At 40.2% G+C, this 25,946-nt stretch overlaps 1 protein-coding gene across 2 annotated transcripts; it reads right to left on the reverse strand.

Annotated features, from left to right (window-relative positions):
* Positions 1-461: 461 nt before the first annotated feature.
* Positions 462-20,721, reverse strand: SPTY2D1 (SPT2 chromatin protein domain containing 1). Of its 2 annotated transcripts, none has more exons than XM_086748059.1 (6): positions 20,600-20,721; positions 11,023-11,137; positions 7,947-9,638; positions 6,976-7,135; positions 6,215-6,292; positions 462-4,083 (listed from the first exon to the last, which is right to left on the reverse strand). In XM_086748059.1, the coding sequence occupies exons 3-6, from the start codon at positions 9,559-9,561 to the stop codon at positions 3,987-3,989; spliced, it is 1,950 nt and encodes a 649-aa protein (XP_086604185.1). In that variant the 5' UTR covers positions 9,562-9,638; positions 11,023-11,137; positions 20,600-20,721; the 3' UTR covers positions 462-3,986. The 2 variants fall into 2 exon arrangements, with proteins under 2 accessions (XP_086604185.1, XP_086604183.1); XM_086748057.1 differs by lacking the exon at positions 20,600-20,721 and adding an exon at positions 20,391-20,549.
* Positions 20,722-25,946: the final 5,225 nt, after the last annotated feature.

The raw sequence follows: 25,946 nt of genomic DNA on the forward strand, positions 1-25,946 counted from the left end.
GTCCCAGCACCAGCTGATCAGAATAGCCATGGCTGTTTACCTCCACAGTTGTCTAAGCAGTAAACCATTCCATAGGAGACAGCAAAGAGGTGCAGATTCTTTACAGGGGAGTAAGAGAATTCAAGAAAGATGCTGCTTATGAAACATAACACTCCAAATAGAAAAGATGAAAGGCAACTGGCACACTTGTGTATATTATAATACTAAAATACATGTACCTCCAAATATATATTATGTCACAAGACTAAATAGCAGGGGACACCAATGATTTTCACATCTTTTCTGAATGCCTAAGCGACTCCATTATTTCTTCATACATTCTTGCTGGCTGCATGAGAACAGGAGAACAAATCTTGGAGAACATTCAGCCCAATGCTATTTCATGTGACAGTTCAGAGGAAGCCAGCAGAAAAGAATTCTGAGAAATCTTCCATAAAGTAAACCAATGAGAAATAGCAGTAAAACATTTAATGTCTGTTATTTATTGTATACATACTCTGCAAAACTTATATGCATTTGGTGTGTGCAAAGTATACACTTTCTTGACAGCACCAGAAAACAGTTAGGCTATGTATGAGTTTAACCTGATTTGTCACATTGTGTAAAAAGACATTGTGCACAAATGGTATCCCCAAAGGAAAAAAAAAAATCATTGACTAAAACTAGAAGCACCCTTATTTGCACACTAACACTTTAATATTGCATCACACCCACTCACCAGAATAAATAGAAGTACATTCATCACAATTTAAACACCAGTCTCTCCATATATTTATTTTCTGACATGTTTTGGTCTCCAGAAATATGCTATATCTAGAAATATGCATCAGCTACTAAATTATGTTACAAAATGCAAAAAAAAAATAGAAAATCAGTTTTCCTGGACAATATTCTGGGCTTTACACAAAAATAAATCCAGATTTCCATAGAGATCTCATATACTTCTTGAAAGATTTTTATTTTAAAGCATAGCACAGAGTTGCACACTAAGGCTTCCTGTGATATGCAAAACCCTGGCCTCCAAAAGACATTGTTGTAAAGTGAAATACAGCTCAAGTGTAAATACAAGGTATTTTCAAAAAGTAGTCATCAATAGAAAGTGCCCTTCATTTGATTTAGCATTAGCAGTAAAGAAGTAGCTACTGTAATTGTGCAATCAAAGCCAGACCTGGAAGGGTTTTATGAAAAGTATGTCACTTCACACTATCAAGTTTAAGGATACAGAATCTGAAATAGCAGAACCCGACCAACCTACATTCATTATTTTTTGACACAATTTAGTAAAAGGCACGTTGTCGAACAGTGAATTAAAAATCTAAAAACCAAACCAGAATTTAATTAAATACAATTAAACCATTAGCTCAACATCAGATCCTCATAAACCAATATAAAGCATTCTTCCAGTTTTTCTTAACCTCAAATTCAGACGCACTTTGGACAAGTACTGAAGTACTCCTGTTAGATTAATACTATTGATCTGGCAAACAGTGTGTTTTTTGGATACAAGGAATTAAAATCCAAAAATTGTTCCTTCTAGATGATTTACAAACATGCAGCAAATGCAAACACATTAAAACCCAAACATTTGTACAACATTTGAAAACCATTAGCATCCCATGCCAATTATGAGAAAGTACTTCTTGACTGTGAAATTACAAATGTGTCCTTGAATAATTTTTCCTATGCAGTAGCCAAAATTTAAGCAATGATCACCGTGTGAAGAAACAGTCATACAGTGTCTTAGGGAGGCTAGCAGAGTACATTCCAGTCACCATGTAAAAGACAAATGACAAAGTGCTTTACAGATTAAGATATTTAACTGATCTTGCATGGTTAAATAATCATAAAATGGTGAAATAATCAGGATTTATTTAACCTGTATTTATCTGAAATGCAGATTTAATTCCTAACTGAACCAATTTTGAATTAATATATTTCTTTTGCTTCATAAGAGACTTTTTCCCCCAACCAGGCAGAGTTGCTCACAGTTGATAATGCTGTCTGGGTTGACGGATCTAGAGTGTTTCCGCAGCTAAAAAGAATTAAAAAATAGAAAACACAGTAACGTGACCGTGGTCCCAATATTCATTGTCTTGAATGGATAATTATAGGAACTACAACAGAAAATTTTAGATCGTCCCAATGAAGCAGAGTGAATATAACACACTTCTAAACAAGCAGTGAGGTTACACTATCTTGCATGGTCTCAAATGCATACACTGAGAAACAGTTTGCTAGTTATATCTAAAGTTAAAAATAGAGGAGCAGCAATGGTATCTTCATCTGGGCTCCTTGTTAGCTAATACTGAATTTGTTTATAGAATCTATCCCAATAGCTTGCTCATGTCAATGTTTTACTGAGGCAGTGAAATGCTACACCATTGAAAGAAAACATCTTAAAAAAGCAAATCTGTTTTTTCTTACATTAAGAGTCAGATGTTTAAACTTCAGCAGCTTCCAATATTGTTCCTTACAGGTTGCTATCTGAATTGCTTCCTAGAAGCAGCACTGTTAATAATTTTAGCCACCTGATAAGGTTCCCTTGTCATTTTTCTAAGACATAACTTTTCCTTTTAATTTCTGTACTTTTTTCCCCCCCAAGAAACACCCAAAGCCCTTTTTGTACTTTTCCAAGTACTTCTACCATTAAAATACAACAGCCTCAGCAGCTGAAGACAAAGGTACTATCAATGGAGTTCTGGAGCTTGAGGCAAAGCTGGGTAGTGATACTGGTGAGCTTTGAAGAGCAAGCTGGGGAAGTCAAAGTAGATGCAACACCAGATTTGAGCTTCAGATTCTCAGTACAACTCCCATAGACTTACATGAACCCTGTGCTGATTGTAAACAAATTCAGTTACTAAAAGAAACAGTCTTTAAGTGCATAGTTAGAAATAATGTGCAAATATGGGCATTAAGGTAAGTAACTGAACTAACTCTCCTGCTGTATGTAACATCTTAGATTTTTGGTTTGATGAAATTAATCACAAGTATTAAGTAGTTAACATGAAGTTGTTAATATTGAAGAGCTGCAAATACATCCTAACAAAACTTAATTCTGATGTGCTTTCTAAAGAGTAATCTGATTAGATAAATGACTGCTTCACATTTTAAATCATTTAACACACCGGATGTTTAATGCAAGAAAAAACATGTGCACCATACACAATTTGTAAAAGCAGCAGAAGCTGTTAAACAAATGTGAAGATTTACAGGGCAGGAGAAGAATTCCCAAGCATATGCTTGAGCCCAAAAAGACAAGTTACATACAAACACTAGAAATTCCTGTTTTCAGGGTGTGTATTCATCATACTGAACTAGATTGGCATTGGAGTTCCAGACACAGCAAAAGCCATCTTTTGGCCATATCTATAACTGTACAATTTGCAAATCACATGCACTTTTCTGTTTAGAAATAAAGAGGTTCAAAGTATTTTTATGGGTCCTCAAATCAGAAAATATGCAGCACTTTATTGCTTTGAACATCTGTGGCAACGGCTGAATTTACACCCAAGCTGCTTCTGTACAGAAGATAACATTTCAATACTTTGAGGCTCAAGTTGGGAAACAGTAGGATATAAAGCAATTTCTTTAAGTCTCAAGAAATATCAGGGAACAAGACTGCTATTCCTTTCTTTCAAGTGAATGCAAAATTGGTTTACTGGTATATGGGCCCACACAGTTCTGAGTCAGTGCATAGCTAGTCAATATTTCTGCTGGCATCTTGAACTGGTTTAATCAATGGAAACATCTATTAATTTTATTCCACTTAATATGCATTAGTGCATTAATTTCTTCATAAAAAACCAACCCTGGCAAGTATTAAAAATAAATATCTTATTTAGGTCAAACTAAAGCCTTGCTTTTCAGTATTTTAATCCCTTTAAATATTCTTTTGCCTTCTAACAAGCAAATGGAAACTGAAGTAGAATAAGAGATGTATGGAGGCAGAGGGTAGCAGAAACAGGAACCAAGTCAACAGAAGTCAGTTAACGTGTCCTCAGCTTCTTTGACTGTCTCTTGCGTTTTAATTCTTCTTCTTCCCGTCTCAATTCTTCTAAGTCTTCTTGAACACCGAGTCTCAAGCTGCCAAATAAGATGAAATCCTTTACACACTGCTATTCAAGAAACATGAGATTTTTACTTCTATGCCTCCCCCAAGAAAAGCAATCCTAAAATTATTACAGCTGATTTGAGGGAAAAAAAAAAAAAAAGATCAGTTGAACTATCATAAGTTTTCTTTAATAGCAAGAATCCAGTTTAAGAAGAGAAATCAAGATTTAATCATTAGATTAGAATCAAATATGAGGGAAAAATTATTTAATATTTTTGTAAAAAAAAAAAAAGATTGTGAAAAAAACTTGATTTTAATATGAAAGGTAATTTTTCTTTGAAAAGAAGCCGCTGAAACACATCAATCAATTCTTGCCTATGTAACTCTTACATACAAGTCATTGCAGACCAGACTCTCATCAGCTTCTCTGAGAGTCACCTAAACCTTTCACATTGGCAGGGGAGAGAATGGATACGTCAAATAGCAGAGAAGCAAAAGATTTTGTTGCAACTTCCTTAGCTTCAGGCACCATTTAGGTAGCTACAAGCACAACATTGCTCCACCCTCAGTCCATCTAGCTGCTGTGACAGGTGAACTGGCCCATGGAAGAGACTAATGCAGGGATGTAGCTAGAACATGCTGTATAATTTCTTCAGCTTCCTGGAAATCAATATGTTGAAAGTGATACTTAAAACAGTATCTGCAATCACTGATCTACTCTTCAATAAATAAGGGCTGGATAGTCTCGCTGGTTTGATATCAGGAATAGGTGTCAAAGTTACCATTCCGTGATCAGCTACTGCCTCATTTGCAGCCGTACCATGCACATTTGTACATCCATAGTTCATTGTAAAGCAACATAAGGCAGTGGAGCATGCACCTTGGTGCAACAGGTTTGACCACATGACAACGAGGATTCAACTGCTCTAGGCTAAACTGCTCCACTACAGGCTCTAAAATGGATTTTATGCCTAGACAAGCATAGCAAAGTCATTTTGAATTCAGGAAACTGCAGTCATACAAATTAAGAATAGAAACAAACACATGTGGTAGAACTCTGGCTTGAAGCATCATTTTTCATTTCAACTTAGAATTCTAATATAACTTTAGTTGGCTTGCTTGGTTAGAAAAAGTTCTTCATTTCAAGGGTCACAATGTTTTTATCCAAACTCTCAGTGAAAAGCAGTTGAACATTGAAAATAGTTAAAGTCAATTTTACTCAAGTTTGTTGTCTCTCCTTCCTTTATGCTAGCATATGCAGTTTGAAAGTTAGCCAGGTATTCAGCTTGGCAAAACCTCACTCTAGGTCTTCAACAGGTATTTTGGTCAATAGCAATATCACTGTAAAGTTCCAGTTGTTTCCTCTAACTCCATTTAACAGATTATAGCTTTGCATGAGCTGCAGCTATTCCCCAGGAGCAAGGAGTAATAGGGATACTGACTACAACTTCAAAAAGAAACAAGTTTCCAATGCTCAAGGCACCTTCAAATATTATAAAAATCTCAGTAGAACAAAAAAATTTGCAACTCAGTATATTAAATTTTTTCCATGATCTGTAAAACCTCTTCTAACTTCCACAAAGCTTGTTCCACCAGCCATTAAAAACCAGAAAGAAAATCTGTTTATGAACACTGGGTTTTATAATAGTGATGAAAGAATTGTGCAGGTCTAGAGGCCAAAACCAATGGTCAAAACCAATTTAAAAATGTAATCTATATATTTGAAATCACTGATTACACAAGTTTGTCAGAGTACTTTTATACATAGAAATACACACACATGAAACCAAATAAATCTCCTTACAGTCCTCAAACTAGCAGAATATTCTAATGTTTGGCACAAACTGAAGGGTTTAGCATTTTAACTGAAATTTAAAGTATTTTTAGAAAGACTTTTGGGCATAAGTTGGTTTTGGTAGGGTTCACCTCCCCCCTTTTTTTTTTTAACACAAGCAGAGTTTGTTATGCATGAAAATGAGCATAAAATATTTATAGTACCCACCACTGTCTGGCTGAGTTTTAACTTTACCTAAGCTTTCTTACAAAATATGGTAAGGCTTATTTACCTCTGCTGCAAAAAAACCAGCAAATATCCACTCCAACTTAGCCCCATGACTTGGGCAATAAACAAACTTCCTGCTTTCTATTTAAGTATGTGCATACCTCCTAGCTTCTTCTTTCTGTTGCTCTCTCCAGCTGCTCTCCATATAACGTAAGGCATAATCACTTTCATCTTTGTATCTGGAAATTAAATATTAGTTTTCAGCACACCAAAACATGATAATGTACAGTTGATTTATAAATTCACATCCCTTCTTAGAAAGGCGAATTACCTTGCCATACACAGATTTTAATGTTTTGAAAGAATCTAAGTTACTAGCCTTTAAAATGCTTGCTTTCTTATAACTTATTATCAGAATCAGACAAGAGAGAAGTATTTAAATAAGCCAAATAAGAGCCTTCATTGTCCAGCAGTTCCTAGTCATACCAAGTTAGATCCTCCTACAGAACAGCTAACACTATTGCATTTAGCAGTTCATACTCAGGCAGCTACATTTGATGAATTCCAGAATACTGCAGACTGCTACAGAAAGCATTTTAACATCCAATAATAGGAAAGAGATGATATGAATTACACAGGTGAGACACTGAAGAAGCTGTGTTGTTTTCCAACTATGTCCTATTGCATCAAATTGTATTGCTCCCCAGAAAAGCATGGCAGGCAGTGTGAAAATTCAAGGTCCCTTCTGCACAGAAGTAGCTCTAACACTTGTTAGAAGTGCAAAACACTTTTGTTAGTGCAAAACCATCTTTGGATACCAGCACTTCCCCTATTTCTAAATTATTTTTATTTGTTGAACTATAGTAACTTCTGTTGTTCTGTTGCTTGTTCTGCAACATCTTAAAACTGACATTTTTCTTACCTTTTCCGGTCATAGCCAAATATTTCCCGAATATGTTTTGATATTTCTTCTTGGGGGTCCCCTTCATCTTCAATGAAGTCATCCATTTCAGAGTCATACTCATCATCATCATCATCATCTTCTATTTGTCTCTTGTAACTTACAGGTGGTCTTCCAAGACCTAAATGAGAGGGGAGTGAAAAAATCATTAATTAACAACATTAATATAACATTAATTTAACAGTACTTCTCCTTGCTATACTTTGCACACAACCATTTTACAACTGTGAGCTTCAACATGGAAAACTTCCGCCCCACATTAACTAGCAATTCTCAGAAACTCTGTAAAAGGAAATGCTTCCTCTAAGTTGTGCTACAGAAGATTACATATCAGTATCACCCACTGCATCCTGAAGAAACTACCAGACAGACGTCTATGTTCTCATTCAGGGTTTTCTAGGCACCTATTTGTTAGAGTCCATGCTGCTTGTTTCTGCTCAGAAATAAGTTTTTAGAACTGCTTGCTTACTAATAAGATGAATTTGCCAAAACCAATTAGTTACAGGTTTGCTGTGTGGCTTTAATTTTCATTTACCACTTTCAGCATCTGTTATTTAAGACACTACGAAATTTTAAAGACTATGCGTAACTAAGCAACGCAGGAAGTGAATACATCAATTGTTTTCCTTCTAACTGCATTCATATACCAACATCCATCACAGGCAGCTTAGTTTTCTATCATGTAATACTTCACACTCCAAGTCTGTATTTCAAGGAATATGAACATAGGTAAAAATAAATAAAAAGTTGCAAAGCAGAAAAAAGCATTATACAGTTAAATGCACTCTTCAAAAGGCAAATCTGGTATGTTGTCCAAGTCTTCCTAATTGCGTCTAAGTGTCAAAGATCCTCAGTGATCTCAACTCAGATATATATAAAAAATACAAACCAAATAACCAAGTGAAAAAATTATTTGCTTTAGAACTGTCTACCTTGTGGATGAAACACAGGTCTATGCCCTTGAAAAGATCTCATTCCATTTATCTGTCCGTTGCTAGGTCTCGTGACTAGGTTTTTAGAAGAAATAGTTTCCGATACAACAGTACACTTCGGTTTTACAGGTGTACCCAAGCCACTGCCTGGTCGCCCAGGTCCTGTGCTTGGGTTGATGCCTGGCCTTCCTGGTCCTGTTCCCAAGCTGCTGCCTGGTCGCTTGGCTCCTGTGCTTGTACTGATTCCTGGCCTTGCTGGTCCTGTTCCCAAGCTGCTGCCTGGTCGCCCAGGTCCAGTACTTGGGCTGACTCCTGGCCTTCCTGGTCCTGTACCCGTGCTGCTGCCTGGTCGCCCAGGTCCTGCGTTTGTGCTGATGCCTGGCCTTCCTGGTCCTGTACTCGTGCTGCTGCCTGGTCGCCCAGGTCCTGCATTTGTGCTGATGCCTGGCCTCCCTGGTCCAGTGCCCAAGCTGCTGCCTGGTCGTCCAGATCCTGTGCTTGAGCTGCCAGTTGGCCTTCCAGGTCCCATGCCTGAACCACTGCCCAGCCGCCCAGGTCCTAGGCTTGAGCTGCTGCCTGGCCTTCCAGGTCCTGCAGCTGAGCCACTGCCCAGTCGCCCAGGTCCTGGGCTTAAACCACTTCCTGGCCTTCCAGGTCCCATGCCAGAATTGGTGCTCGATCGCCCAGGTCCAGAACTTGAGCTGCCACCTGGATGTCCAGGTCCTCCTTTTCCTAAGCTGCTGCCTGATCTTTTTGCATTGGAGCTGATTCCATGCTGAAGGGCTGCAGTGTTTCCTGATTTTGTATGGACAGACTTTTTCAAGCTGGATTCTTTAGCAGATGGCAGCCTCTGAGCCCCATTGGCCACTGGTTTTGAGGGTGGCACATGAGAGCTGGAGCCAGACTTTCCAATACCATTGACAGGTAATTTACTATGACTGCTACCGGAAGAGCTTTTTAAGGAGCCATTTTGTGAGGTTTTCTCCATTTGATCAAACCTGGAGGAAGATGATCGTGAGTGTTTTTCAGTCAACACTGGTGCTTTAGATTTCTTATCAACACCACTTATAGAAGATGAGAGACTGCCTTTTGTTGTGGAACGTTTATCTACTGAGCTTTTATTAAGTTTTGCATTTACAGGTTCTTTCTGAGAAGTCACTTTTTTTGAAGAACTGGATATCCCTGTATTCTTAATCTCCTTCTCACTTTTCTTATGCATTTCTACTCTTTTGTTTTTTCGTCCCAAATACTCCCTCTCTCTCAATTCTTCTGCTGTTCTGGGTCTCTCTTCTACCTTTTTCACTACTTTGATTTCCACTGGTTCATATTGTTTTTTTTCAGCAAGCCTTAAGAGCTCTGCAAAGTTCAGAGGGGCTGGTGCACTTTTGGGAGGTGCCTTTGGTTTTACTACAACTTTGGATGGTTTCTCTTCATATTCTTCTTGCTCATGCTCAGATTCAGTCTGACTGTATTCATGTTGCTCAGTTTCATCTTCTGTTGCATATTCAGCTTCTGGGGCCTGAGCAACATTCTCACAAGTCCTTCTCTTTTTAGGCTTCTCTTCAACAGGAATTCCATTATAGCCATAAAAATTATCCTTTGTTCGTGAGGCCATAGCTCTTGCCTTTCTGTCATGTTTCAGTTCAATACGTTTAGCCAGAAGTTGTTCTTTCTTTCTTCTTTCTTCCAGTGCTGTAAAAGAAAACCAGGAGGAAGTTATGGGAAAAAAGTCTACTTTCTACTTCCCTTTATTCAAAACTGATAGGCCATTTAGAGCAGTAGTTTAAGGATATCTGTCTAACACAGCTATTCAAAATAGACCAAAAAGTGATCAGAGGTCTGCCAACAGGGCAAGCTAACCCAAGTCAGCTACTCCAACAAACAAAGGCAAACAATTAATTCAGTGCTGCTATTTGCAAAACCCACTAAGGTCATTCAGCCAAAGCAGCTCTCCAGAATCCTATGCAAACTAAGGAGAATTACTGTGTGAGGAGGTACAGGAGTTATGGGTTCTCTGGGTAATAGAAGGAGTTCTCAGACTGAGCAAGAATTTTGAGACCATACAGAATTTACTATCAGATGTTTAAGGGAAGATGAAGAAAGGGAAGCAATTAAAGAGTATTGGAGGGATAAGAACTGGAAAACAGGCAGAGTGTGTGCATAGAGTGATCTAGGGGAGAGATAGAAGCAACTAGCCACAGACAAGCAAGCTACTGGTCACTACATTTGTCTGCTAGAGCCCTGTGCCCTGTCTCCACAGTCTGTCATATACCCTTACTGAACTGCTTTTAGCTGTCTTCTGCATAAGTATACTCTGTCTTGAGCCTGTATGTGATCTGCTGACAAAATTCAGACTGAACTAGCTGGTGAACAGAATGAGAGGTGTGAACACCAGATACTGCAGAGACCAAGGGAGTGGGAGTCAAATACCAGAAAGACTCAGGAAAACCATCAGTTCATGGAAAATGGATTAGGCTACTCATGCTGTGAGTGTCTGTAAAGGTACCATCCTCTGCCTATGTTATTCTGCCATCAAGGGCTGCGACTGTACAGAGTGTGAGTGCATGCATGCCTACATGGAATTCATACTCAGTCTTGCTGCTGGATGGACCTGGCAGTAGGGATAAGGAGCTGGCTCATGACTGGCCCAGGAGAGGAGGAATACCCTGGGCCATCCAGTCCATCAGATCTGGTTACCTTTAACAAAACATTAACATCAGAAGAAATGCAGTCTTAGTTTATTCTATAGACTATTAAAAGGAAATATAACAGTGGAAAAACTGTGGCTCAAACAAAGCCTCTAACATAAAAATTTAAAATTCAGACTGTATTGATACACTAGATTTAAGACACAACAGGAGCTCTTACCATTTTTTCACACAGAAAAAACTTTTCAAAGTTGAGTTACGAAAAGTCCAGATAGTTTCTCACAATATCTCTTCACCTTAACTACTTCTTGATCTCCAACAGTAAAGGCCAGAAACAGAACAGCTGTATTTGTAAGAGCTTTGAACAAGGTGGCAAAATCTCAAAGAGTTAATGAAGGTGTCCCATAAGAAATATTTTGGACTGTTACCTTTTTTCCTTTTTTCTTCTTCTTGTCGTCTGAGAAATGCTTGCACTGCTGCAGACTCTACACCCTTGACTTTTGGAACCTTTTTGGGAGGACCAACAGCCAAACTGTACCTTTTCTGCAAAGAACAAAGAAATATGTCAGAAAAGTTAAGAAACAAAAATCTTAAAGTTCTAAAACCAAGGAGTTGGGTAACAGTCATGCAGAGGTGGTACAGAATAAACAATTCCCACTGAAGCAGAGAGTTGTGACGGATACACTTAACTCCTAGCTGTACATTGGTTCAGGCTAAGGAGCAAGAGGCCTAATGTCCTTGGGGTGAACTTGCAAGCTAGAAATCTCCTAGCTCATGTACAAGGGAGTGAAGATGTCTTGAAAAAATATTTTGAAAGGTAGTTTCAAAACCCAAAAGTGCAAGATAACCAAAGTACAGAACAAGATGCCAGAGCAAAAACAAAGACATCTATCTTGTTTATACTATTGACTAGTAGCCAGCTACTTGACCCTATAAATATTACCATCAGGATGGCAACTGCAGCTGGACTGCATGCCAGCTGACTCTCCCCTTGAGCAGGGACACCTCTCAAGGTTAGAGATTCCTTACCTGAGACTAAGAGATCCTTCCTTAACCAATGTGGAGAGATCCCTTCCCTGTGACAGATCCTCAGTAAGTGACTCAGCATGCTGAGTTTTATGAAACATTACTAATCCATGTAGCTACTCAGTATTATTACAAACATTGTATGGGTAATTCTGTTAGACATAAACTGTTGACCAAGTCCGAGACTAAGATTGGATCCAGCCACACCTAGGCTCCAAAAGGAGTTTAGAGAGCAAGGGGGTCCACTCTGAACCTTGTGACTCAACAAGAGGATGCTCCTTACACTTTGCATCTCCAATCTGTGTGAATTATTAACTCAATTTTCCTTTGTATGTTTTTTCCATGCAGTAATTAATAAGGTGACCCTTGACATCAAACTTATTGAACCTTGTCAAACCACTGTTAAAACTCTTAAATTCCATCAAACATAACTTTGTCAAATTACTATTTTATCTCAATAAAATATATTGCTACTTCTCTTTTGAGTGAGGTGCATTCCACTCATGCACAACAGGAGTGCACTCAGCTTTCCAATGGAATGTACAGGAAACCAGAAAACAGGTAGGGAAACCAAGAGAAATGAGTAAAATGCACCAGACTGAGAAGGAATGCAACAGCTGCATCAGTAATGAAGCAAAAATATTCCAGTTCAGCTTTAGTCTTTGACAAAGCAGGAAACAAAAGCAAACTACAGCCCAAGCTGCCAGAGTTCGTTCAATTCCAGACTGCAGGTTTACAGGTCTATCAGGGCTTTCAGATTTTTTATGGATACTCATTTCTGTTTTGGGTTCTGTCATTCAGTGAAAATGACTAAGTCAACTAAAAAAAAAAAATGGAATGACACCAAAAGTTGGAACCAACTTCAGCATAATTAGTAGGCTGATCTGTAACCAGCGATATTGATTTTATTTCCTGCTACAGTGATCTTAAACAGAAAATTATTGTACCTCAAGGAGTTGGTGATCTGCGTACCAGTTGACCTGAATAGGTACAGGTCGGCACTCTACTATACTTATCACTCGAGACCACTGGGTGAACTCAGCAGACTAATTGTGACAGAATATGCAGCCTCCATGTGGCACCTGGCAATTACACCACTTGCATGCAGCGTAATTTGCCGGGGGAAGAGAAGGCTCTGGGAGACCTTAAGTATAGAAAGTTTGCAAAGGGGGCTTATAGGAAAGATAGAGACAGACTTTTCAGCAGGGCCTCTTGCGACAGGGCAAGGGATAATGGTTTTAAACTAAAAGACAGTAGATTCAGACTACATATAAGGAAGAAATGTTTTCCAATTAGGGTGGTGAGACACTGGAATGAGTTACCGAGCAAGGCTATAGATGCCCTACACCTGGAAACATTCAAAGTCAGGTTGGATGGGGCTCTGAGCAACCTGATCTAGTTGGAGATGTCCTTAGTCATGGCAGGGGAGTTGGATTAGATGACCTTTAAAGGTCCCTTCCAACCCAAACCATTCTATGATTCTATGTCCCATCATATCTTGAAGTGAAGCAGCATGTTTTCATAAAACATACTTTTACTTGGCAGTGGAAATGATAAATTATAAATGTTGACTTCCAAGAATATCCTACAAAAGCTCTAAAGACTACAATGCTGGTGATCCTCACCACAGACAGGATTTGTACAGCTTGCCAAACCTAGATGTCTGTTCAGTGCTGTATAACTCAGGGTTCCAGCAGCTGAATAAGTGTAAAGTTATCTATGCTATCCCCCTTTTTCCTTCTTCAGTTATCACCAATGTTGTTTTAATCAATGTTAAGAGTCTAAGTGCCCTTCATACCGAGATCTATAATGAACACTTGCACTAGTGTGCTACACCTGTTTAGACATTACCTTTCATAAATGCACCAATTAACAGATCAGGCTTTAGAATGATAAAATGGAAAGAAACAAATACTTTTTTTTATCTTCTTCCCACAAACAGACTAGAGAAAATAAACATAGCAATGAGAAGGACAGACACTTATGAAGATAAAGAGAATTGGAGATAGTTAAATATATATATATATATATATGCAGGAAGAAGCAAAGTTCAAAGACTACTTTCTAAAATGGAGACAAAACTGGCTCCAGGAAGGGCAGCTACAATAACAGCTATTTGCTATCACCTTTATAATTTTGTTTTAGTAATTTCACAAATTACTAAAACAAAATTATAAAGATATACCATCCGTATACATTGCAGTAGTAGAACCTGACATGTACCCTCATCACACTGAAGACCTACTACAGTCAAGCTGCATTTGGGACTCTGAACAACTTTCGGTAGTTACAATTGAAATCATTAGAATTGATCACCATAGCTAGGACTATTTAAAGGATAAGACAATAGCTGGAGCTGGGCCCCTTTCTTCTGGGGAGCTGAGGTCCTTCCCTCTCCAACTTTGTTGTTTACACCAAAAATATTCAAAGACCTAACTGTTCAGGAAAACTGAACCATGATGCAGTAGCGCCTCTCAGGTTTTCCTCAAACATAGCCCAGAACTCAGTGGCCCACAATAATCTGGAATGTCCCATCTAAATTAGATTAGATAGAAAAGCAAAGCAATCTACATATTATCAGTGAAAATCCTTTCAGAAAAAGGTTGAAGCAACTTAGTATCTTTGGAACAATTTGGGATACTCTGTAGTACACTCATGTTAGTAGCATGTCTACATGAATTATCTCACTCCTGAAGTTAAACATGTAATGTTTTGCCATTGGTAACCTAATTTGGTCAAACTTGGTTTAATTATTAATTTTCTACACAGTTTTAAAAAACAGACAAAGTAGAGCACTTTCAAAACAAAAGCTATGGTTGGACTCCATCTTAAGGCTCTTTTCCAACCTAAGTGATTCTATGATTCTGAAAGAGTTCTAGGCCTGAGTAGCATCTTTCAAAACTGCTAAACAGCAGGGACAAATGTAGAGTGATCTATCCTGTTAGAAAGCCTTATAAAGAATTGAAGTGATGGGGAAGCAGTTTTCAGCCTTTGTTTTGCCGCACTACAACCAGCAGTCCTATCCAGGAGCAGGTTTGTAAAGCAGCTTGACAGACATGTGTTTTCTCACTGCCACTAATCTGAGAAATTGTTCACAATTCAAGATTTAAGTCTTGATCTCAGTAGGATTTCTTGACATTGACAAACAACTGGAAACATAGCTAAACAATTCATAAAGGAATACCTGTTTTCTGTACTGTGAAACATTTTTATTAATAAAACTTTCATTCACCTTCATTTAGAAATACAATAAAATAGCCAGCTTAAGTTTAGTATTTTTTAAAAGCACTGAACCATGCACATTTTCCACAAGCATGTATAAAGTGTTTTACTTACAGGGCAAATGAACATGTATCACATTCCAGGTAAACCAGACAAAATAAGCCAGGGCATGTCAATACTTTATCATCCGAGCAGCAGCTGCACTATTCTGGCTTTTTATAGATGTTGCCAAGTGGGTTAAATCAACAGAGAAACAGAAACGTTCAGCCTTTAGGAGAGAGCAGGTCAAGCTGTTCCCAGAACACTGCACTACTCAAGTTGTAAACACTGATCATCTCTCCAGGTAGAACCTAGTGACAGCTCCAGCTGAATACTGCTTTACACAAAGGATAAAGCAAAGGTTGCGGAAGTGCCTTTCTTCAATTATGTATCCTCAAGAAATAACAAGTCTTTTCAAGTGAGTAGTATTTATCCTGAGGTTTATTTTTTTACCTTCAATTCTGCAAACCTTGCCATAACTCAGTTACTGGCTCTCCCCGAGTCTGACCAATGGTACTTCAAGAGTACAGCGGAAAGTCCATTGCAGTGCAAAAATCTTGTTTTCCACTTACAGCCGGAATAAACTGCTTCAGTGGGCTATCTAGCATAGAAAGTTACATGACTGACAGAGAAGCAGATTTTTCCTCTGAAAAGTATGCCTCAGAACAAAAAGATTTTAATTAAAGAGATTAGTATTAATGTGGCAAATAAAAAACCTCCACCAGGCTGTATAAGCCTATACGTTCACAAACATGTGTACTGACTTGTGAGGGATCTATATCAGATACAGTTTATATACATAAGACATCCATCCCTTAAATGTAGAGTGCCAGTGTCTAGCAGCCAGCCTTGGCTATCAGGCAAGCTCCAGGTCACAAGTAAAACTGTGCAATCTGCAACAAAGGTTTTACTCTTAGATCACTGACTTCAAAACATGGCACACAATCCTGACACAGTTGCAGCTGGTTTGATGTCAGCATTCAAGTGCCAAATTTTAAACTGTAAAAAAGATTTTATAGAATTACTGTAAGTTTTGTGGCATCCAAATGAGGCCCCAAAAGGTCTAGACCAAATACCAGGCCCAGACACAAGCAACAGAAGTAGTATTGCCTCTAAGCATGATCAATATTTTCACAGGTAGCAATGCAAGACATGAGTGAGCAATTCTGCCAAACCTGATTGTCAAGTAGAGCACCTGTGCAACTTATTTTTGCTGTGGGCTTGCACACACAAAGACAGTTCCACTTGTGCTATGCAGTATGGGCAACTTGCAGAGATTCTCACAGGGTGAGGTTTTTTGTTTGCCTTTTTTTCACCAGCACATTATGACCCCTGTACAACGTTACAACACTTTTCCTGTCCTTCCTTACAATTCGTGAAGACACATGACCTTCTCCAACAGGAAGTCTCTGTTTCCCCCTAAATATTCTTCAGGGTATAACTTTCTGATAACATCACTAATGGTTCATTCACATTAAGCCACACATACATCCTTGTTTGTGTCACTCCTCTTGCAATGCCCCAACACCAGTTCTTCAAAAGGCAGCTTTTCCAAACTGATAAGCCATCATTTCTGTTAACTGCCTAGCGGCCTCTGCAATCATCCTGTGCTTGTACTTCCAAGGCCTCTGCAGACACCATGCTGGGGTTACCAGCAGCTCACTCTGCAGTTAGACTTTCCTAGAATACATGTATGTAATACTTTCTCAACTACTGCTATCAGTATCTAGTTATGACAAAGTAAACGGCAGTTACGGAGCATGCTTAAATTTGTTTGATTCCCTTCAAGTTCTAACACCCCACCTCAAGAGAAAAGCTTTACTGATAAAAGTATTTTAACTGTCAGCTCATACTAGTCTCATCTCCCCAAACCAATAGGGTCATACATTTTACTCCTAAAAATGTAAAAATCATCTTCTTAAGATTTTGCAACTGCTGTCACAACACCCAAGCTGAACCATTAGCTGAAAAAAAAAAGTGCAGAAACTTCTGTTAAATATTGCTTCACAGAGTAAAAAAAAAGTATACTTTATGCTTTCCTTTATGTAGTGGTATTGTGGTCCCTATTTTCATCTGCTTATGCAAAAAAAAAAAAAAATCAGGAATAGGAAAAGCTGAAAGTTTTACATATTTTAGTCAGTGTTTGCAAGTGCCTGAAACTTAACTATTAAGTTCAGTCAAGTTGAGAGTAAAAGCCCTCCTCAGCCCTTGCCAACTTTTATATTGCGTATCTTGCAGTTTTTCTGTGGATGCTGTTATAATACAAAGCATTTCTAGGCGCTGTTTTGAAACAAGTTTTAACCACATAATAAAAGCATGCACACCAATTGAATAGGAGTCTAATTCTACAACAGCAGTCTGTACTTCACAGCCATTCTCCGTATTTCTCTTGCAGGGCTTCTCTTGTCTATGGGCAAACAATAGTTTGTAGATTACAATTTCATGAGCAGACTTCATAACAGAGTCGTCTGAACAAACTCAGGGATACTGCTACTGTTTTACTTCACAAATACTTAGTAGCTACGTGTATCTCAACTTTACTGGAGGCTATTTTGCAGCAATTCATATTCACTATGTATCAGTCTGACTGAAAATGAGACTTCAGCAAGTGCTGATGTGGATGACAAGCTGTTTCAGTTTTGGGCCACCTCTTTGTGGTTAAATGCTATTCTGTATCAGATTTTCTGATTCATCCTCAGTTATAAGGAGTAGGGAGTTATATAAGATAGTTTATTAGAAATTATTAATAACAATAGAAACAAGGTAAAATAAAAGAATTACTTGGTTCCAACTATGCTCAGTGGTTGTTTTGGTGTTTTTTTTTTTTTTTTAAACAGCAATATAATTTCACACTTTCAAGAATATCTTCCATACAAACATCTCAAAGTGCTTCACCACATCCATTATGTCACATAAAACTCACAGTACGACCAAGTATACCAATTTCACCAAAAAGAAAAGAGGGACATAGAAAGTACTTAAATCTTACTGAAATCAATATTAAATCTCATAACTGGTATCATGTCTAATCAAAGCCAGATCATATTGGAAATCTAATGAGCTACTAATATGAACAAATGTAACAAGACACACACACACAATGCTGAAGCCCCTATGGAACATTACACAAGAAAAACTGGGGCTTTTTTCAGCAACTGCTCCGAAGATTACTAACAACATATCATTAATAGCCTATACACTAGTTCATATATGTACTGTTTTAGTTAGAAACAAAACCTGATGCAACTAATAGGGCACTGAAAAGCTGATTTCAGCAACAGTCCTTTTGAATCTGGATTTCCACAGGGAGATGAACAAGCAGATTCATTTTTACAGGGACATGATGCAATACCTGTTTTACTCCAGTCCCTCTTTTACAATACTAGACCATAGTATTTCTTAAATAGAGATTTTCTATAGTTTCTGCTTTTGAGATACACACACACTACTTGTACATGTTACTCTACTCTTCACTACAACAGGCATGGAATATTTAGTTTAGTGCACTGTAAAGTTTATTTTAAACTTCAAAGAGAAATTCAGGGGATATGCCGATTAATGCAGGAGCTAGCATTTCTGGAAACTTGTTAATTTTACATACCATTAAATTTTGTAATTAGTCTATATAGTGTTTTAACAAAAATATTTAAGGTTAATTATATTCCTCTAGAATGAAGATATTTTATGCACTAACTTTAATCTGTTTGAGTTACTTTGATGTCCATTGATCAGAAAACCTCCACAGGCCCTCTTTTGAAGCCTAACAGCTGCAGATAACCCCACGCAATGCCAAGTGCAGCTCCACTTTTGCTCAGAGACTAAGGCCAACTTTACAGTTAAAAGCTGCACCACTAATGTGCTAGAACAGCAGGAAACCAGACTGCTTCAACTATGACTTGAATTGCACTCTCACTCCATGAGTTGATCGGGTAAGCAAATCCTAATCCTACCTTTTCTAAAAAGAGTAACAAAACCCTCAGCCACTGCACAGTGAGTAGGATTGCCTCCCTCCACCCTCACATCTGCACCAGAGAACACAGCAGATACTTTATAAACTCATTATCAAGGTTTATAACTACCTGTGACAAAAAGTAGTGGTAGAGTATATTAAAGTTGCATGAGAAAACTAAGAAGGTAAAACCAAGTTTTAAACATCTAAAGTAAGAACTACAACAACCCAATGACAGTTTAGTGGAACAGCTTGTTGTCAGAGTCATAAACCAGACATTTAAATATCTCAAAGTATTTCTATATTTGATATTTTCATATTTACGTCACAAACCATATTCCTTTGTAGAGTCAGAAAGAAACTAAATTAGGCTAAATATTAAAGAATACATTTTATAAAATTAAAATGATGGAATCTGATGAACTACATGTATCTACCATATGGTTGGTCCATATTCTCAACTAGTCACAAGAGTAGTGAACATTAGCTAAGTTTTACTAGTGATACAGAGATACTTGAGAACTGAGAGTACCTCAGTGTATCTCAATTTCATCAGCCTCAGAACTAAAGAGTACGCTTTTTCTGTTTTTCCTATAGTTTAGGCCAAAAACAACTACCCTCCTCATTTACATTGGTTTAAGCAAGCTAATCACAGAAACACAGAACTACCAAAGAGAAAATATTTTTATCCAAATAAGCACACATGACTTATAATTTGGGTCCTGCCAAAGGAATGAAACTCAGTGTACTAACGTACCAAAAGGCCACAGGCCCTTCCTACTGCCAGACTTCATTCAGGCAACTAAGTGGGTTATTTCCTACTGAATCAACACAAACCTGATAGCTTGAGTCAAAACACAAACGGCTTAAAACACAAGCTTCAGAATAATATTCATAATAAACCCATTGCCTTTCACCAGTCACCCCCGTATGTTGGTTGCAGGCTCTTCCTCAGCAATGGATACAAAGGTATCGGACAACGCAGCACCTTCATTCAAAACTTGTCACTCTGTCTCCGACCCGCATTTGAGACGTGGCAGACTCCCGTTTTCAGAGCAAACAAAAGGACTCAGCCGACTTTTAATCGGGACCACTGCCTTCGCCTGCACCACCGCTTTTGCTCCCGGGATCTCGGTGTTTTCGGCCACCAGAAGGCGCAAAACCCCGGCTGCCCCTTCCCGGCTCCGAGCGTGCCGAGACCTGTTGACAGAAGGAGCCCCACAGACGCTTCTTCAGCCCCCTCAAAGCGCGCACCTCCGGAGGCGAAATGCCGGGCCTCGGGCCGGCCGGGCAGGCTCCGCCAGCGCCAGCCAGGCCCGCGAACCGGCTTCCTCGGGCGGCATCTCATGCCGGGGCCGCGGCACAAGCCGGACCCGCGAAGGGAGCTTGCGGCCCAACCCCGAGCCGCCGAGAACCGCACCCTTCCCCCCTCCCCCGGGGGCCACCGAAGCTCGGGGAACCGAGGTCGCCGCTGCCCCAAGGGCTGTAACGGCCACCGTGCCCCGGCCTCGCGCTTCTCCTCCCTCCCCCCGCACCAGTCCCAGCCACCCCCGAGCTCACCGGCACCGAGTTCAGCCCCTGCTGCTCCGAGGCCATCACGAGAATGTTGTGGAAATCCATAGCTCGCTCGGGCGGGGGTGGCGTGAGGCAGCCTCTCTCCTCCTCCCCGCTCCCCTCCGCGCCCGGCAGAGGCGACGCCAACCACCCTCCTGCCCCCTCCGCCCCACCGCGCCGCTCGGCTCCGCTCGCTTCCGGCCGCTGCCGCCTACCCTTTATATCACCTCGCCTCGCGCCGGCGTCACGCCGCCCGCGCGTCACTTCCACTGTGACGAGCGACGAGCGCCTCGCTTCGGGAAACGCGTCCGGTGGGAGAGGCGGCGGGAGGAGGAGGAGGAGGAGGAGGAAGAGGAGGCGCTGCTGATGGCAGGGCCTCTACGTGAGCCCCGGGAGAGCAGCGGGGCCAAGGGCTGCGGCGGGGGCGGCCTAATAAGGGCCATCGGGACCGCCCCCGCCCCGCCCCGCCCGCAGCCCTCCACGATCAGTGCCGCTGCTGCGGGGCTGGGGTGCGTGGCTTCTGTCCCCTCGGGCTCCCCCGGCCGCGCCGTTGTGCACCTCTGTCCCCCAGAGAAACACCTTGCCGGGCCCCGGCCTTGATACAGCGCGTCAACGAACCAACAGAAATTCCTATTTATTTATTTATTTATTTATTTTTTAACGGCAGCTCTTACTGTGTCGGTGGGGTTTTGAAGGGGACGAGGCGCCCCCCTGACAGCTGCCCCCCGTCCCTCTCGCATTCCCGGCGAGGTCGGCCCCGACCGCCAGCCCAGCTGCTGAGGGGCCGGCGGCCAAGCAGAAACCCTGTAACAACGGAGGAGCGCGGATTAAGTTTCTGCAGCGATCTTTCTTGGAATATCGAGGCTTGAAAACCAGTGCGTGGCTTCTAGGGATGTCACAGCTACGGCAGCCGTGCGCTGCCGGCCTCACGCACACCGCCTGATAAACAGAGCTCGCAGGAGCGACGCTGACCTTCGGAGTGGCCAAACAAAACACTCCGTGTGTGTGTGTTCAAATATTTTTCCAAGTCTCTGACGATCTGGAAGATTGTGCAAGAACACCAGCTGACTGAAGACTGTTCCCTTGCATCGGTTTTCAGCTCTCTTCCTATTACTGTTATCTGAGATCTATCTGAAAAAAAATTCCTCAGCTCAACACTGCTTCCCCTATAAACTTGGGCACTGAAAGGAAGCTTTTTTCCCCTTGATTTTATCCTTCTTTAAGATAAATTCTTCTTTAACATTGCTATTACTTAACTGCTCACTTTTTTTTTTTTTTTGTATCTGAAATTCCTTTCTGGGTGTAGCTATAAGCCATGTTGCAGCCTGGTGTGAAGATGCCCAGTGGCCCTAATTGAGAGGAAGAACAGGACAATTTATGTGAGTGAGGCACTGCACCAGTTAACTTGCAGGGCTTTTGTAGTTCTTGAACTGCAGGAGATCCGAAGTTGTTTCTGTAGTACTTGCTCTGGTATCTCTGCGTGGTATCACTCTGTGCAGGATAGACACTCTTTCTGATCTCTCGCTGCTTTCTCTTGGACCACAGTCCTGATTTAACCCCTTGTCCTGTAAGAGCTGAATCTTTCTCTCTCTTCCCCTTTAATTTTTGATCTCCATACAACACTTTTTACTTTTTTTTTTTTTTTTTTTTTTTACTTCCAGTACTTCAAGGAGGCCTACAAGAAAGATGGGGAGAGACTGTTCAGTAGGGCCTGTTGTGATAGGACAAGGGGTAATGGTTTTAAAATAGAGGGAGGTAGATTTAGATTAGATATTAGGAAAAAATTTTTTACAATGAGGGTTGCACTGGAACAGGTTGCCCAGAGAGGTGGTTGATGCCCCATCCCTGGAAACATTCAAGGCCAGGCTGGATGAGGCTTTGAGCAACCTGATCTATTTGGGGATGTCCCTGCTCCTTGCAGGGGTGTTGGACTAGATGACCTTTAAAGGTCCCTTCCAACCCTAACCATTCTATGCTTCTATGATTCTGGCTCAGACCTAGATCACCTCTTCTGGTTTCCGCCCTCTTTATATTGTTACTTTATTTAAATTTTCAGTTTAAGTATTTTTTAATTTTAAGACTTTCTAGTCAGTCTCTCTTCACAGCCAGTGAGTGGTTCACCAATGTTTCTCGCATTTTTGGCATACCCGCCGTGGTACTGTCAGGAAGGCTATGATGCCATTTTATGGTAGTCTTATCTGCCACCCCATCGCTGCTGTGGTGCTTCTTTAATCAGAATTGCCCTGCTCCATCTTGAATTTCTTGTATCTCCACTGTGCCCTTTCTTGGGAGGCCTTTTAGTGTGACTCAGATTCCTGTATAACAACAACAGTATTGACAGAGCGATGATTGTTTCTCTTCGGTTTTATGTTTGCTTACTTTGTTTGCTTACTCTTTGTGTTAGAGTTGGCAGGGATGCAGTCTTTATTCTGCTGACTGCAATCTTGAAGATGAGTGAAGAAAATCTCCACCTGCATCTAAAAGAATTATGACGTTGCAGTTGTTTGTTGCATGCCACTTTTTGGAAACCTTTAACCACTGTCATTACCTTTCCTGTTCGTGACAATACTGTGATATCACATGTCCTTCAGCAGAGGGGATTTATATCTGTGTGAGAGCCAATGGGAGGAATAATAGCACTGCGTAATTCTATGCTTCAGGCATTTTATAGGGCAGTAGCAAGCGATGCTGAGCTGTGTCAGCGTTCCCAGACTGCACCCGTGTCACTTAAACCCAGATCTAGCATGTTTTACACGTCCGCACAAGGCCTTGATGTGGTCCAGTCTCTTTTTCTGGCAGAGGTGCAACAACAAATGGGAACCTCCGTGCTGTGTATGCCTACGGCTCTGTCCTCCCTGTATCTTAAATCACTTCCCAATTGTGTTCTCTCTTCATAACCCTTGCATATGTTTACAATGTGATGAACTGATCCAGACTAACCTTGCCAGGATTCCCAAGTACAGCTTCTCTGTCAGCCACAAGAGAAGGAACAACTTTTGTGCTTTTAAACCAAACTGATATTTCTGTTAAATAAAAACCAAGATACAGAATGTTTCTTTATTCTTTTGTAACTCTCTGATCTGTCTGATTCTGTGCATGTTTAATCTCAAGCTTGCTTTGAAAGAATTGTAAAAGTCAGTGAATTTAAACCTATATCTTCCATGAAACCAATATAACTCCTCTCAAATCTCCCAAGAACCTGTAATTTCTGCCTCTAAAAAAAGTTCAGCTTGATTTATTCTTTTTGTGTACATCTTTTTAAGCAAGAACTTGGCTAAGTTTTATTTTTATTAAGTATCTTCACATTAGGAAATTACTTGGGACTAGACCTGCTTAGAAAAGACTTGGAAAATACACGGCAATATTCCACCAGGAACTATCTTTGTTGCAAGTTTCTAATCAGCTGTACTCAATAGCAGTTTTTCGTCCCAGCCATGCACACTTCAGGCATGTGACTAATCCTATTAACTTTAAGTTAGTGTGTTTGAGTGTTTAAAGGATTAGAGTCTTAATTACAAGCCATCTGCAGAGGTCAAATATCAAAGGCTGTTCAGAGTCTGAGTTTTAGCATTTTCTGAATGAGTAATATTTGTGTGAGTTTTCCTTTCCACTTTTCATCCAGCATCCTTTCTACAGTAAGTTAAATGGGTGTTCCAATATGGCCTTTATGACATGAACTGAGTCATTCTCATGTCCAACAAACAGGTCTGTAGATTATAAGCTTTTTAGACATTAGCAGAGCTGGCAGTCTGTGCTCAAAAGAAGCCTAGGATTTGGAAACACACGTTTGAGCAAATCAAGTTTACATAGGGTGGTGCTGCTTCTGATCTGAATTGCTGACCACTAAGTTTTTTTTTTTTCCTAATGATATGTGAAACAGAACTGGAAAGCAAGAGACTTGGGATGATAATTAGCTGGTATTGACAATGTGTAATTCAGACATCTAACTTAGGTGTCTAAATTATTACTTTTGGCTCCAAACAGGAATATCAGAAAGACAGGGATGGGAATTGTCCCCTTCCTCGCGCCCCAGAAGTAAGATCAATTTTATTTAGGTAATTTCTCATAGATACTTGTCCAATCTACACTTGTAAAGTCAAAAAGTGAGGCTGTCATGCCCCATGGTAATTTCTTGTGCTAGTTTTTTTTTTTTTATCTGCACCATGGGTAAGCTATTTCGAACATCTAACCCAGATCTCTTGCCCACTGAGCCTTTTCAGCAGATGAGATGAGTTTATAGCCATCTCCCTTAGAAATACAGTGTGTGCACATATTTAGGACCCCCCTACTAGGTCTCTGCTTTCTCTAGGACAAACCACTCCAATTCCTCCAGTGTTTCCTCATAAAACCTCTAATTCTCTATTCCAGCCAAAGTGGAATACAATACTCCAACAGAAGGTTTACTACCCCCAAGCATAACAAAATAATAGCTTCATTTGCCCGGCAAACAATATTCCTTTTTATATAGCCCCCGGTACTATTTGCCTTTTTTGTAGTGGCACGGCTGACTCCTGTTTGGTTTGTGATCCATGCTAACCACAGAGTCTGTTTATACAGTGATGCTATCAGGCCACAAATGCCACAACCTGCATTTGTGATGTTGGCAATTCTGCAGAGAGAGAGAGAACACTTTGAACCACTTTTGTTTCCCCAGCTGTAATTTGCCAAGTTCATTGAGACCCTATCCTCCAAAGCTTCCTGCCCCTCCCAGCCAGTGGGTTTGGTAAGCGAGTTTTCTCTTCTGCCATCCAAATTATTTAATTAAAATATCAAATTGGTGCTATGGAGATACTGCTGCACAATTCTGCTCGGTGTTTCCAGCCAAGTTAACAACGTACTCCTGCTAAATATTCTCTGCATCCAGTTTACACTCAGTTGTGCACTCATCCATTTGTGTTTTTCTGTGACTTGCTTGTGAGACAGATGATCATGTGAGATAGTGTTAGAAGTCTCTCTAAAACCAAGCTATCTGGCATCTGTGGCTTTTCTGATATACACAGGAGCAGTTACCTAATCAGAGCTGGAAATGAGCTTGTTTGGTATGATTTATTCTAGACAAAGTAATCTCACTGTTACTAATTTCTTTTCCAGATACTTAAATGTGTCAGTGGGGGGAAAGGTTTAACTCGAGCAGCTCATTATTTAGTAGCTCAGCTTGTCATGGAAGAGATACAGCTTTCTAACATAGGAATGCAAGCTAGACAGACTGAATTCAGAGAAGGTAAATTCCTCTCTACATGATCTATATGTAGATATATTGATATATCCTACCTATGAAATATGTATCAGTCATCTAAAATGCATATACTTCAAATCCAAAGCAATCAAAAAATATCACTTTGACATTGCTGTACAGTGGGGACAGAAACAAACTTTAGATGCCAAGGAATAAACTTCCCTAGTCTTTAAAAGTTATTTCAACCGCCTTGGATTTTTCAGGACAATTTTCAGCTTCATGCCTTAAACAAAGGCTATGAAACCTTCTGATCCAGAGACAAGTGCAAACAAACACAGTTGTGCCCCAGCGAGCAGCTAGCCATGCAGCACTCCAACTGCGAGCAT

Source organism: Chlamydotis macqueenii, chromosome 5, assembly GCF_036417535.1.
Source record: "Chlamydotis macqueenii isolate bChlMac1 chromosome 5, bChlMac1.mat, whole genome shotgun sequence".
NCBI classification, from domain to species: domain Eukaryota; kingdom Metazoa; phylum Chordata; class Aves; order Otidiformes; family Otididae; genus Chlamydotis; species Chlamydotis macqueenii.